Below are 14370 nucleotides of genomic sequence, written 5' to 3' on the forward strand. Positions count from 1 at the left end.
AGACTTGCAAAAACATAGAAAAATAAAATACTAAATATCAAAAGCATATGTAGTAGAATTTAGCAAAAAAAATCCTCGTGTCCTCGTGATAAAAAGACAAATTGGGATAACAAAAGAAGGTATGATCCATCTAAATAATGTATGGAAGAAAAGGGGAATTTGTATCAAAACCGAAATAAGAATGGTACGAGCACTGATATTACTACCAATTGATAGATAGGTACAGGTGGAGGCAGATCATCTGCTCTAGATGTAAAACCTAATCATTCTCAAATTCATTGTAAATTTCTACCAGATTATCTAGTACTACAGCCAGAGCGTCATCTGAAGCTTCCATCATAAGCTTAGTTCCAATATAGGTAATAATTTGTCATCATGAGCTAGTTCACGCGCTATAGTAATATTAGTTCCGCGTATAAAATAAAATAGACTGAGATCCCAGGACCCCCAGACCTACGTCATTTTAGTAAAGCTGAAATTTTGAAGATTAATAGTAGGTAAGAGTGTATGCGTACTTACTAACTTGAAAGTGAGGCCCTTTCAAAGATAGCGCCTATTTAAGGTACACGCTCACCTACGTTAAAGTAACGACGCTCGTATTTAAATATGTTTTTGAGAAAAATGTAAAAAAAAAACTTGGCTTTACTCTTGCCAGACGTCCTAAAGATTGTTTAATATTGGGACAAAATACGTATACTTCTTCTACTTCTTCTTGGCATTAATCCCGGCTATTTCCAGGGTCTGCCTTCCTACTCAACCTACTCCATTTTGCAAGGTCTTAAGTGCCTCGGTGGTGAGTCCATTGGCTCTCATGTCCTGTATCACAACATCCAACCAGCGCTTCCTTCGGCGTTCGATAGGTCTCACTCCAGGGGCTGGGATAGCATGGCACTTGCATCCGCGTAACGTGGCCAAACCGTCTCAGGCGATGCTCTTGGAGTTTATCCGCTACGTCACGGACTCCAAGACTATCTCGAATGAATGTGTTACGATTGCGGTCATACCGTGTTACGCCGTACATCCACCATCTATAGCAACTTCATTTCCGTGACGTGAAGCTCCTGAATGTGCCGAGATAGTGCTGGCCAGCATTCTCTACCGTATAAAATAACAGGTATGCTCTTGTATATCAGCCGTCACCTCTGCTAAGAAGTCAGTCTGCATCGGTCCATTCGGCTACCACCACTTGATCCGAGGCTTACGTTTCTCGAAGACGATGTTGGGCCGTCAGACTTTCGCCTGGAATTACTTTACAGTTACTTACTCTGCCCATATGACATCGTCTGGTCAATAAGTAGTCAATTTGAGTTGAGTGGGACCCAATTTATACGTAATAAGGTGCTGAGAGTTCTTTTGGAAAAACGTATTTAATATTTTCTCCCTCTGCATTACGAAGTCCGTATCTAAAACCCCCGTGAACACGTTCATGCGGCTCAGCAGCCTTATTGACGTGACCGTTCAAGTCTTCCCCAACAACAAACAACCATTTCGGTAGACGGTATAGCAAGTAGAAGTTTTTACCTGAGGGTGAACCGGTGTATATAAGCTGGCAAACCTGTCCGTTATTGCGGGACTTATTGCCTTTCCAGCAAGCTTCCTGGAGGAAAGCGCAGTGGACCCGAAGTTTTATAAGTACATCTTCTCTGCATCGTCCGGTTAGAGAGCCAATATTCCACGTTACAAAGCGGAGTTTCTGTCTGGGTACTAGCGTTTTAAGCAATGTTCGTACTTGACACGTTGTTGCGTTCCATATTAGCGGCGGATGGCGCTTTTTAAATGGAGCAACTGCCATTTGACTTCCAAAACCACTTTGAAAAAGTACGCTATAATTTTACATATATTGTTTATGGACTATTTTAAGACCCCTTATAAGCACCCAAACCGATCTGATGGCTCAATCATCCTCCCAGACAGAACAGAGATGTACCTTTATTTTGCGCTACTTCTGGAAGGGCCCCACTTTCAGGCTAGTGAGTACACAAACTTTTATAAAATGACGTCGGTCTGGAGGCCCTAGGAACTTGAAGTAAAAAACTACGAAACTGGATCCACATGCAAACTAAATTATTTACATTAGAAAGATAAAAGTAATTTTAATTAATATAATTTAAACTACTGGTACAGGCTGCACTAAACCTTGTACCTTTTTGTTTATTTGGGGCCCCCTCCAACCTCAAACTTCCTCTTAAGTAGATACTATGCGTTTTTTCAAAGGCTTATTTAAGATTTGATTAAGGGAATTTGCACCATTTGGAGGCCCCCCAGGACCCGAGGCCCGGGGCGGACCGCCCCCGCCGCCCCCCCCTTAGTCCGCCACTGGTTATATTAATACTGTTGGAATTGTCTTATCACTGAATCCTTTTATATTAGGTTTATTGATTATTGATTGAATAGTTGACATGTAAAAACTAACAACACCCAAACGTAAAAATCAAAAAATGCTATTCTCAAACTTTCAAAAAGCTGATTCAATACTAATAAATTATAGAGTATTTTTTTTTATTTAACGGCATTGGCATAGCGGTGACTGTAACGTGACGGTTGTCGGTTCGATCCCCAATCGAGGAAATGAAATATTTATTTACGTTTATATTTCCATTTTCTTTACTCTGCTGTCGAGGCAAAGCGCGGCGTTGAGTTCTGTCACCCAACACGCAATGCCGCCAGAATTCGGCAGAAAGTGAGGAACAGAGTGTCTTAACTTCTCTTAGATTCTCTGCGAGATGTTTTCAAAGATGCAGGTATTATTACAGTTGCTTCCCAATTTCTATACTATAATATTCTCTTTGTCCGACAAAATATACATTGTCATAGAAAAAATAGCGACAGTCATACGATAGAAACGAGAAATAAAGATAAGATTGTTACTCCTAGTTTTCGCCTCCAAAAAGTTAATAAATCTTTTATGGGGCTGAGTATACGTGTATATAATAAAATTCCGCAGTGTATTCTTAGTTTGCCACTACCAAAATTTAAAATATCTGTAAAAAAAATTCTAACAAGTAAAGCTTATTACACTGTTCAAGAATATTTAGAGGATAAACATGTATGGAATTAATGTCTATTGAATGTCAGGCAGGATAGCTGCCAACTAATGTAATAGTAAAATATACCATTGACTTTAAAAAGAGCAACTGTTGAGTTTCTTGCCGGCTCTTCTCAGCAGAACTGCCTTCCGAACCGGTGGTAGCTTTTTGTTGACATGTACATTCGACGATTCAAAAGTGCTTTTATAGTTTATTTGAATAAAGAATATTTTGAATTTTGAATTTGAATTTGAATTAACACTGGGTTCCCTCTACCCTGCTGAGTGCGGGATACAGCGTGAAGTAGATTTTTTAAATTTTACATTTTAATATAAATATAACCGCTTATCCATTGAAAGTTACAAATATAAATATACTTTAGTCAAATTGATAAATATATATTTTTTTTATATTAGAGTGTTTGCAACCTTCTTTGATATTTACTTTTTATCATTTTAATCATGGATAGACAGACAACAAAGGAACAGTAGAGCTAGCTGCTAGAAACAAAACACAACTTAAGCCCTGAAATAAAAAAGCTAAATAACAGTTTGAAAAAAATTAGAAAGAACTTCAGGGCGGCTACAACTCGGTGTTCGTACTGTAACTACATATAAATAAAACAATCAGCCTCTAGCTGCATCCCGTCCACAGCAGGGTAGGCAGAGGGAACCTAGTGTTAAGGCATTCCCTTTTTCCCTTTCCGCCCAATTCTGGAGCTATTGTGTATTGAGCGACGGAACTTAACAACGCGCTTTGCCTCGACACCAGAGCGACGAAATGAAAATATTTATCGACTGTAGGGGTGGGTCGATCAACTATCCGCAGTAAGAAATCAAGAATGTCGTGTATAAGGAAGCACCGTCGTCTGTTTATTTATTTATTTATTTATTTATTATCATTTAACAATTTGATATAAAAACATCAATATATATATAACATCTAAAAAATCAAAAAAATTAATAAAAAAATATGTAATAAATATATGTACCTACGTAGAAAAAAACAAAAGGAACATTTCCTTTAAAGACTTTTATTGATTTTCATATTACAGAGAATGCAGAGTGCAGAAGACAAATAGAGAGAAGACAAATATTACAGTATATTGATATTTTACATTGTTTCTAACAATCGTCCAATTTAACACATTTGCCGTTATTATTTCTGACATGACCATCTCGACAGAAGCAGCCGTCATTACACGAGTTTATACAAAAGGGCCTTGGATTGCCACAGCGCCCGTCGCAGGAGTGGCAGGATGAGAACTCTTCGTTAGGTCCGCATTGGCCTGAAACAAAGTGAAAGAATAAAGTCAGACAAATATGATTTAGCCGTTTTCAACTATTGAAAGACAAAAATCTAAATAAAAAAAATATCATGCACTTAGAATGGTGGGCGGGGGATTCCTAGAAGCCTAGTGTTAAAATACTCCGACTGGCCCCAAATAGGTACTGGTGCGCCAACCAAATTAATAGATACGTTTAATACTGATACTCACAGTTTACATTTACAATCACAATAATCAAACATAACATTAAAAATGCAGATTTAGCGAACGCCATTTTTCAAATCTTGATCTGAACTGGATTGTGCGCCCCAAAACTACATATTTATAACTGAGTTAAATTCTTACTTATGTTAGAAACCTAGATATATGTACCTACGTAGAAAAAAACAAAAGGAACATTTCCTTTAAAGACTTTTATTGATTTTCATATTATAGAGAATGCAGAGTGCAGAAGACAAATAGAGAGAAGACAAATATTACAGTATATTGATATTTTACATTGTTTCTAACAATCGTCCAATTTAACACATTTGCCGTTATTATTTCTGACATGACCATCTCGACAGAAGCAGCCGTCATTACACGAGTTTATACAAAAGGGCCTTGGATTGCCACAGCGCCCGTCGCAGGAGTGGCAGGATGAGAACTCTTCGTTAGGTCCGCATTGGCCTGAAACAAAGTGAAAAGATAAAGTTAGTTTTACATTAGTGCGCCAGCGATCCTTCAAGTACAGATAGACAAAAATCTAATCTCCTCAATAAGTGAATTTTAAAGTAAAGTACTCACAGTTTACATTTACAATCGCAATAATCAAACACAACATTACAAATGCAGCTTTAGCGAACGCCATTTTTCAAATCTTGGATTGAACTGAATGGTTCCTCCCAAACCCACCTATTTATATCTGAAGTAAATCCTTACTTATGCTAGAAGCCTTCAGTGAAACAATTAACGTTAAGGAAATGTCTTTTATCATCATTAATGTTTAAAAGTAATAAATGAGTATTATTATATTTACAAAAAAACATATTCTTAAAATATTAAGAAGTTATTTGTTTATTATACAAAAGTATACTCTCCGGTGGCGAATTGAACCCAGGCCTCCTGCGTGATAGGCGGTTACTTACTTCTATATTACTGATGGCTGTGGCTCTTAGTAAAAAATAAGTGAATATATATTATATCAATAATATTATTTCATCAGCTCCACGCTGGAACCCGCACACAGCAGGGTAGGCAGAGGGAACCTCGTGTTAAGACACTCCGTTCTCCACTTTCCGCCGAATTCTAGAGGCATTGCGTGTTGTGTGGCGGAACTCAACGCTGCGCTTTGCCCCGACATCAGAGCGATAGATACATCAAATAAAAAATAAACATGCACATGCAAAAAAGCCAACGGCACGCGGTGTTCCCAGGCGGTCACCCATCCAAGTACTGACCGCGCCCGACGTTGCTTAACTTCGGTGATCGGACGAGAACCGGTGTGTTCAACGTGGTATGGACGTTGGCACGAAGTACAATCAAATACATACACTAAAGCTAACTTATGAAAAAAATATTGAACTAAAAGAATTGGAATTTTTGTTTTCATATCAACATCTACTATGTAAAAGGGTAAAAAAAAATAAACACAAAAGTTTAACATAATAAAAGAAACTCTCCGGCGGGGAATCGAACCCCGGTCTCCCGCGTGACAGGCGGGGATACTTACCACTATACTACCGAAGATTGTGATAGTGAGTTCTAATAACTTATTTGATAGGCACTTACAGTTATATATGTATTACTTTGACTTTCTTTTGATTATTTTTGCGGTAAGTAGCTCTGTCTGTCTGTCTGTCTTTTACGCAATCAGGGCCAAACCGCTAATTTAATTGTGATAAAATACTCATATAGAGATACTTGAGGGTCTCGGGATGAACATAGGATACTTTTTTTTCTCATATTTGTTATATTTTTAAAATACTTATTAATTTGACATGCAATTTATTCCGCCATGTTTATAACAACCGCCGTTGCTAAGCAACGATTTGCAAAGTTTGTTGATAGAAAACGTCACCCAAAATGAGCTTGCTCAACGCATCTCTCTATTGAAAACTGAAAATAATTTCATAAATATATTTAATAAATATTCGTATAGTTCAAGCGGGCGCAGCCGCGTTCGGGTCCACTAGTATGAAATAAGTTAACTCAGGGTGGCCAACAGCCGTACTGTAAATATTTTACTTTCTAAAGGACGTTGAGCTCTGCCACTCAGGCACGCAATGCCTCCGGAATTCACCTGAATTTGGGGATTACTTTTTACAATTTGCACGAACTAAGAAAAAATAATAGCAAAAGAGAGGAAGTAGTTTTTTACTAAACCAAGTAAATGTGTTGTGTTTTGAATCTGAATGGCGGCAATTACGACGCGATGTATGTTGGTAAAAACTTTAATATTATTGCTAAGTACAATACTTAGCTATCTATAACGTATAATGATAATAAAACACATTTTGTTAACGTTAATTATTTAACTGAAGGTTTCTAACATAAGTAAGAATTTAACTCAGTTATAAATATGTAGTTTTGGGGCGCACAATCCAGTTCAGATCAAGATTTGAAAAATGGCGTTCGCTAAAGCTGCATTTTTAATGTTATGTTTGATTATTGTGATTGTAAATGTAAACTGTGAGTATCAATAAAACGTATCTATTGGTTTGGTTGGGGCACCAATACCTATTTGGGGCCAGTCGTGATGCAGGAGCGTAAAAGTGAGGTTATGGGTTCGATTTCCATTCGCTCTAACAAGGCGTTGAATACCGCTGAAAAAGGAAGACGGAAGTATATTAATGGGAACGAAGTGTTTTAACACTAGGCTTCTAGGAACCCTCCGCCTACCATGCTAAGTGCATGATAATTTTTTTATTTAGATTTTTGTTTTTCAATAGTTGAAAACGGCTAAATCATATTTGTTTGACTTTATTCTTTCACTTTGTTTCAGGCTAATGCGGACCTAACGAAGAGTTCGCATCCTGCCACTCCTGCGACGGGCGCTGTGGCAATCCAAGGCCCTTCTGTATAAACTCGTGTAATGACGGCTGCTTCTGTCGAGATGGTCATGTCAGAAATGATAACGGCAAATGTGTTAAATTGGATGATTGTTAGAAACAATGTGACATATCAGTATACTGTAATATTTGTCTTCTCTCTATTTGTGTTCTGCACTCTCCATTCGCTGTAATATGAATATCAATAAAACTCTTTAAAAGAGACGTTTTTTTTTGTTTTTTTCTACGTACATACATTTATTACATATTTCTTTATTAATGTTAATTTGAAATTGTGTACTGTATGAACATTTTTAACATCATTACAAACTTGCCATATCTGTAGTCTATTCATTTGGAATTGACTCAAACTTTTATTTGGCTTTTTTTATTTCTATTTAAGTACCTAATTATGGCAGCGCGTGGCTTAAGTTGTGTTTTGTCTCTAGCAGCTAGCTGTAGGTACTGTTCTTATGTTTTTCTTTTTTCTTCTTTCATGAAAGCCTCTTTCTATGGTAAAAATGATAAAAACTAAATGTTAAAGAAGCTTGCAAGTAGTCTAATATAAAAAAAACTATTTCTTTATAAATTTCAGTAAAGTTTATTTATATTTGTAACTTTGAATTAGATAAACAGTTATACTTATAATTATTTTGAAATGTTAAATAAAACAATTTTTTTTACTCTATAATTTACTAGTACATATTGAAACATGATAGTTTGAGAATAGCATGCTTTCATTCTTACGTTTGGGTTCTTTTTACATGTTAACTATTCAACCGACAATTAAAAAACTTATAACAATATAAAAGTGTTTTTTTTTTCTTCACACATTTTCAACGGGGAGCAGAGTAATCAGTGGTAAGACAATTCCAACAATATTAATATAAATATTCTTATAATATTTTATTTAAGTATTACCTAAATATGGATATGAATTTCTTATATAACTTATTCAATGGACAAATGTATGAATAGTGACCTGAATCATATACGTCAGAACTTATTTCTGTTCTTCAAGACGGAGGAAACCAAAACTCAACTTGAACTTGAGGCCAGTCGTGGCGCAGGATCACAAGCTTGTGACAGGTTGTGGGTGTGATTGGCACTCCAGGAAATGTAATTATTATAATTTTCAATTCTTCGCTCTGGTGTCGATGCAAAGCGTGGCATTGAGTTCCGCCATTAAACACGTATTTTTTGTAGAATTATTCACGTTATACACGCCTTAATTTTAAATATATTATTTATGGACTATTTCGAGACTCCTATAAGAAGCACCCAGACAAATTGGATGGCTCAATCATGCTACCAGACAGAGATGTACCTCTAGTTGGCGCTATCTCTGAAAGGCCACTTTCAAGTTAGTGAGTTCGCATACTGTTTTAACTACATATTATATTAATAATCCTCAACATTTCAGTTTGGGCTATATATACAAATATTGTTGTTAATTATGAGTGATTTGTTATATACTAGCAGTAAGAAACCAAGGATATCCTGTGTAAGGAAGTGGGTCAAAAAACGACGTTTCCTTTAAAGAGTTTTATTGATTTTCATATTACAGAGAATGGGGAGTGCAGACGACAAATAGAAAGAAGACCAATATTATACTATATTCTAACAATCATCCAATTTAACACATTTGCCGTTATTATTTCTGACATGACCATCTCGACAGAAGCAGCCGTCATTACACGAGTTTATACAGAAGGGCCTTGGATTGCCACAGCGCCCGTCGCAGGAGTGGCAGGATGCGAACTCTTCGTTGGGTCCGCATTGGCCTGAAACAAGGGAGGGAAAAATAAAATTAATGTTTTATATTATTGATGAGCCAACGATCCTGATTAGAGAAATTGTATGAGTAATGAAGATGAATGGGTATTGAACCTTCAACCATCACGGTTACAATCACACGCTTCTGTCTCTGCGCCACGGCTGACCTCAAATATTGGTACTCCAATATACTCGTAGCATCAAAAAGCCAAAATAAGCATTTTTTTAGATAATGGTACTCACAGTTTACATTTACAATCGCAATAATCAAACACAACATTACAAATGCAGCTTTAGCGAACGCCATTTTTCAAATCTTGGATTGAACTGAATGGTTCCTCCCAAACCCATCTATTTATATCTGAATTAAATCTTTACTTATGCTTAGAAGCCTTCAGTGAAACAATTAACGTTAAGGAAATGTCTTTTATCATCATTAATGTTTATAAGTAATAGCTAAGTATTATATTTACACAAAAACATATTTTTAAAATATTAAGTTATTTGTTTATTATACAAAAGTAAACTCTCCGGCGGGGAATTGAACCCCGGCCTCCTGCGTGATAGGCGGTTACTTACTACTGTATTAGTATTACTGATGGCTGTGGATCATGGAAAAAAATAAGTTAATTTTTAATGTGAGAGTATATTTATCTGAATAATATTATTTCATCAGCTTCACTCTGTATCCCGCACACAGCGGGGTAGGCAGCGGGAACCTCGTGTTAAGACACTCCGTTCTTCACTTTCCGCCGAATACGCCGATACGTCAAATAAAAAACATGCACATGCACATGCAAAAAAGCCAACGGGCACGCGGTGTTCCCAGGCGGTCACCCATCCAAGTACTGACCGCGCCCGACGTTGCTTAACTTCGGTGATCGGACGAGAACCGGTGTGTTCAACGTGGTATGGACGTTGGCGAGCAACACGACCAAATAGATAAACTAAAGCTAGAGCTTAGAGATAGAAGCTTAAGTGTTGATTAACTTTATGTTAGAGCACGTAGACCTAATAAGTGAAAAAGAATGGCAACACTTTTCCCTCAAAAGAAATATGAAGGAAAAGTGAGAGGTAGAGAGCGACCTTGGTTGACCTTCGAAAGTACAGTATGACCCGAGGGCATGTATGAAGAAATTGATGACAGTGGACGAGCCTAAATAGGTATGTAAAGATCGTAGCTTTTGATGAACTTTCTCCCTGACTCTGCCGCTGGGGAGACGGCGTGAAGCTATTATTAGAATAAAATAAAATAAAAATAAAGAGTATTTTTATTGACAACATTCATAAATATATAGGTATTTTATGAAGAAGAAAGCTATTCAATTTTAGGGCTAGATGTAATATAAGAAACTTTATAGAAAGGAACAGGAACTAAGACAGAAATAATTGCAAATTAGATGAAATAGCTTCATAATAAACTAAATGAATGTGTTCTAAGTTCTGAATGGCGGCAATTACGACGAGATGTTGGTAAAAACTCTAATATTTTATTACTAAGTACAATACTTAACGATAACGTATAAAGATAATAAAACACATTTTGTTAAAGTTAATTGTTTCGCTGAAGGTTTCTAATTTAATTCAGATATAAATAGGTGACTCGGGAGAAACCATCCAGTCAGTCAGTCAGTTCAGCACAAGATTTGAAAAATGGCGTTCGCTAAAGCTGCATTTTTAATGTTATGTTTGATTATTGCGATTGTAAATGTAAACTGTGAGTACCAATATTGAAACGAATCTATTAGATTTGTTTTTCATTTCATATTGGCGCACCAGTATTTGAGGCCAGTGGTGGCGCAGGGGCATGTTCGTGAGATAGTGGGTTCGATTTTCACTCGCTCTAACAAGGCGTTGAATACTGATGAAGTGGAAAACGGAAGTGTCTTACGATTAACGTCACCTTGGACGGAGTGTTTTACTAGGCTCCTCCTATACTTGGAAACGGCTTAATCATATTTGCCCTTAGGAAAAATATCGGGATCGTTGGCGCATTATTAATATAAAACTAACTTTATCTTTTCACTTTGTTTCAGGTCAATGCGGACCTAACGAAGAGTTCGCATCCTGCCACTCCTGCGACGGGCGCTGTGGCAATCCAAGGCCCTTTTGTATAAACTCGTGTAATGACGGCTGCTTCTGTCGAGATGGTCATGTCAGAAATGATAACGGCAAATGTGTTAAATTGGACGATTGTTAGAAACAATGTGACATATCAATATACTGTAATACTTGTCTTCTTTTACTTGTTTTCTGCACTCTCCATTCTCTGTAATATGAAAATCAATAAAACACTTTAAAGGAGACGTTGTTTTTTTTCCCTAGAATAATTATTGCACTGATAACGATGCTTCCTTACACACGAATTTCTTGGTATAATAAATGGATAATCCTGATCCTAACTTTATAAAAACTGGAAGATATTGATTATTGACATTGATATAGATCAAGTAGTACTTTAGATATTTAAAATAAAATTTAAAACTTCTACATATTATATTAAGTAGTAATGCTTGTGCCCCTGCGCCACGTAGGTCTCTAATCGATTATTAAAATAGTATACTATTATATTATTTATCTTTGGTAACTCTACTACTTAAAAAGGCGTAAAAGAAAATAAACTATTTCTAGTAAGTACAATACTAATGTAAGTACTTACCTATGGAATCAATTATTAGACCTCATAGTCACCATCTTCGGTAGTATAGTGGTAAGTATCCCCGCCTGTCACGCGGGAGACCGGGGTTCGATTCCCCGCCGGAGAGATCTTTTTTTGAATTTGACAATATATTTTCCATTTATTTTTTTATTTTTTTTACTTTTGACGTAATTCACATTGACACACAGTAGAAGAATTTAGCTTCGCTCAGCTGAATAATATTTTTTCTTTTGTGGTTTGTTAAGTTTGAACATTTGAAATACACTGTCGCCAACGTCCATACCACGTTGAACACACCGGTTCTCGTCCGATCACCGAAGTTAAGCAACGTCGGGCGCGGTCAGTACTTGGATGGGTGACCGCCTGGGAACACCGCGTGCCGTTGGCTTTTTGCATGAATTTTTAACATTAATTTAATTTTAACATTAATGATATATTTTATATAAAATAATATTATTCGTCTTTTTTATTGTTGCATATATGCGGTTGGGTTAGGTTCATTATTTGTTTACAAGATAATGCGCAGTATTTTGCCACTTGACACTAACTAAATAGGTAGTGTATAAAAGTAGTAGTAATACTAAATACGTCTTAACTTTTTTTGTCTTAGTTTTTATATTTTTTTCCATAATTATACATAAATGGCAGGTGTTAATGAAACAAATATTTCTTTGAAATGCGCTATATTCTCTCACTTGCAATAAACTACAAAAGTTAAAATATATAATAACATAAAGTTATAAAGAAGTTATTTGTAAACCAATCCTCGTGCAACCAAAACCATTTAGTAGCCATATTTAATATAGAGAATGAAGATATAAAATGTTAAGATTACAATTAAACAAAGTAAAGAATTAACAGATAAAACAAAGATTTTCCTAATTGATTAATATAATTTTTTAAATAATTAGATTTTTAGCTTTTCAAAAATTCAATAAATTAAATATGGCTGCCATTTCACCTTTGACTAGACGATAAATACATATAATATTTAAAGGCAAAATTTATTTTGTGATCGTACAAAAATAAATATAGTTTTTTATTTAGACATTAGTGTTGAAAAAATATTTCGGATTTTTTAAAAATTTCAAATAAATTAATAATAAATGACATTTATTTTTGTGCGAAATCTTACATATGCATAAAACGTAGATATTGTAAAAAAACATATTTACAAATCAAATGCCAAAAATATATTTATTTTAGCTACCTGGCAACTCTTTCAATTTTACCTTTAAAATTGTTAAACAGAACAATAAAAACTAAGCTTACAAGAATATTTATATAGGCATAATGGCTATTATTTGTTTGATTTTTTTTCTGCGTAAAAGTTCCAAACCCGCTGGAGTAAAGCTCGTATCAAAACAGTTACTTTATTAAACTAATTTACAAGAATATTTCGTTGAGTCTATTGCTTATGATTTTCTTACCAATTTTTGTATTTTAATATTAATTTATTATGTAATTATTTTTATTAGTGTATTTTTATGTAAATACAATTCCAATGCTAGCCAATATCTAGTGTTAAATAAATACAAGTTACATACGAAATGTTTATAATAATATATATTCAAACTTATATGCCGTAGTCCAATTTTAAATTGCATTTGACAGAAGACAACTGTCGGAGAACTGTCAAAATGTAGAAAATGGCGGGAGTTTATCAGTCCACGCTCAAGATAGATGATTTCTCAAGAATTAAGGTAACATGAAACGAAAATCTAACACATTGTACGTAAAGGCACAAATAATTTAAGTAACTAATTTTGATTTTAGTATTTATTTGTTCATTTTTTTTTATTTAATAAAGGACTTTTGTGGTGTTGGTCTTTTATCAAGTTCAAGCTAAATTGAACAAATAACTACTAAAACATATCTTCAAAATTACATTTAACACTGTAACTCTACAGAATATATGTAAGTTACTTTTAAGTAATTGATCATTTACTTCTATGATTTTATATGAATATGGTGTGACAATTTTCAATTGACCACACGAATTTAAAATGAAAGTACTTCTTATATTAAAGACTTATTTTCTATATTATGTTACATAAGTTCTACACCGGACCCAGAAAATGTGCCATTTTGGCACCTTATTACTAAATTCGTCTGAACTAAGTCTAATTCACATGATTTTCTACAATTAATTATGTACATAGGAACAACTGTGTTTCAGCGTGTACGACCCATTACTAGATAATTAATGACTTCATCCGGAATTGAATCTGCACTATTAAAATTTATACAATAATTTAAAACAAGGCCTAGAAGTAAAGAAAATTGTTATAAATTTATTCTACAGCTTTCATTTGTGCATGAGAAAAAAAAATTATAGTAAAAAACATTCTAATATAAAACACAAATCAGGCATTGGGTCCATCGCATAATGCCAACACTGTTCTGTCAATACTAGCGTATTCCTTCCCTGATCGGGGTCTAGTGACATGCCTGTCAGATACATCGCAGGAACTGAACGATGATACTGACAGGGATTCCATATAGTCCGACGTGTCAGACGCTCCTGATGACGTGCTTTTGTTTGTCATTTGACTGTGACGCACTGTTGTGTCTGTTTCACCTGGGAATAGA

The 14370-nt window shown here is 35.2% G+C and overlaps 5 protein-coding genes and 5 non-coding genes across 10 annotated transcripts in view; 3 read left to right on the plus strand and 7 right to left on the minus strand.

The window, feature by feature from the left end:
• Window positions 1-4098: 4098 nt before the first annotated feature.
• Window positions 4099-4607, minus strand: LOC146539252 (chymotrypsin inhibitor-like). Its single transcript, XM_085186113.1, has 2 exons — window positions 4525-4607; window positions 4099-4314 (listed from the first exon to the last, which is right to left on the minus strand). Exons 1-2 carry the CDS (start codon window positions 4586-4588, stop codon window positions 4151-4153), a joined length of 228 nt encoding a protein of 75 aa, XP_085042239.1. The 5' UTR covers window positions 4589-4607; the 3' UTR covers window positions 4099-4150.
• Window positions 4608-4753: 146 nt separating this feature from the next.
• Window positions 4754-5165, minus strand: LOC146539253 (chymotrypsin inhibitor-like). The gene is made up of 2 exons (XM_085186112.1): window positions 5101-5165; window positions 4754-4983 (listed from the first exon to the last, which is right to left on the minus strand). Exons 1-2 carry the CDS (start codon window positions 5162-5164, stop codon window positions 4820-4822), a joined length of 228 nt encoding a protein of 75 aa, XP_085042238.1. The 5' UTR covers window position 5165; the 3' UTR covers window positions 4754-4819.
• A 539-nt stretch (window positions 5166-5704) lies between these two features.
• On the minus strand, window positions 5705-5823 carry LOC146539254 (5S ribosomal RNA). Its single transcript, XR_014878029.1, has one exon. It is a non-coding gene; the product is annotated as a 5S ribosomal RNA (ribosomal RNA).
• A 147-nt stretch (window positions 5824-5970) lies between these two features.
• Window positions 5971-6042, minus strand: TRNAD-GUC (transfer RNA aspartic acid (anticodon GUC)). The gene has a single exon. It is a non-coding gene; the product is annotated as a tRNA-Asp (tRNA).
• A 2634-nt stretch (window positions 6043-8676) lies between these two features.
• LOC146539256 (chymotrypsin inhibitor-like) lies at window positions 8677-9426 on the minus strand. Its single transcript, XM_085186115.1, has 2 exons — window positions 9363-9426; window positions 8677-9127 (listed from the first exon to the last, which is right to left on the minus strand). Exons 1-2 carry the CDS (start codon window positions 9424-9426, stop codon window positions 8964-8966), a joined length of 228 nt encoding a protein of 75 aa, XP_085042241.1. The 3' UTR covers window positions 8677-8963.
• Window positions 9427-9922: 496 nt separating this feature from the next.
• On the minus strand, window positions 9923-10042 carry LOC146539257 (5S ribosomal RNA). Its single transcript, XR_014878032.1, has one exon. It is a non-coding gene; the product is annotated as a 5S ribosomal RNA (ribosomal RNA).
• Window positions 10043-10708: 666 nt separating this feature from the next.
• On the plus strand, window positions 10709-11423 carry LOC146539258 (chymotrypsin inhibitor-like). Its single transcript, XM_085186111.1, has 2 exons — window positions 10709-10836; window positions 11156-11423. The coding sequence occupies exons 1-2, from the start codon at window positions 10773-10775 to the stop codon at window positions 11317-11319; spliced, it is 228 nt and encodes a 75-aa protein (XP_085042237.1). The 5' UTR covers window positions 10709-10772; the 3' UTR covers window positions 11320-11423.
• Window positions 11424-11812: 389 nt separating this feature from the next.
• On the plus strand, window positions 11813-11884 carry TRNAD-GUC (transfer RNA aspartic acid (anticodon GUC)). Its single transcript has one exon. It is a non-coding gene; the product is annotated as a tRNA-Asp (tRNA).
• A 163-nt stretch (window positions 11885-12047) lies between these two features.
• LOC146539260 (5S ribosomal RNA) lies at window positions 12048-12166 on the plus strand. Its single transcript, XR_014878030.1, has one exon. It is a non-coding gene; the product is annotated as a 5S ribosomal RNA (ribosomal RNA).
• A 278-nt stretch (window positions 12167-12444) lies between these two features.
• LOC146539261 (uncharacterized) overlaps window positions 12445-14370 on the minus strand; it is a 117495-nt gene continuing 115569 nt past the window's right edge. Inside the window, exon 10 of the mRNA XM_085186107.1 lies at window positions 12445-14359. Within this exon, the coding sequence (XP_085042233.1) occupies window positions 14145-14359 (215 nt within the window). The 3' untranslated portion in view covers window positions 12445-14144. The remainder of the gene's footprint in view (window positions 14360-14370) is intronic.

The sequence above is a fragment of the Heliconius melpomene genome, chromosome 5 (genome assembly GCF_056956725.1).
Source record: "Heliconius melpomene rosina isolate 202511_hmr_F chromosome 5, ASM5695672v1, whole genome shotgun sequence".
In the NCBI taxonomy this organism is placed as follows: domain Eukaryota; kingdom Metazoa; phylum Arthropoda; class Insecta; order Lepidoptera; family Nymphalidae; genus Heliconius; species Heliconius melpomene.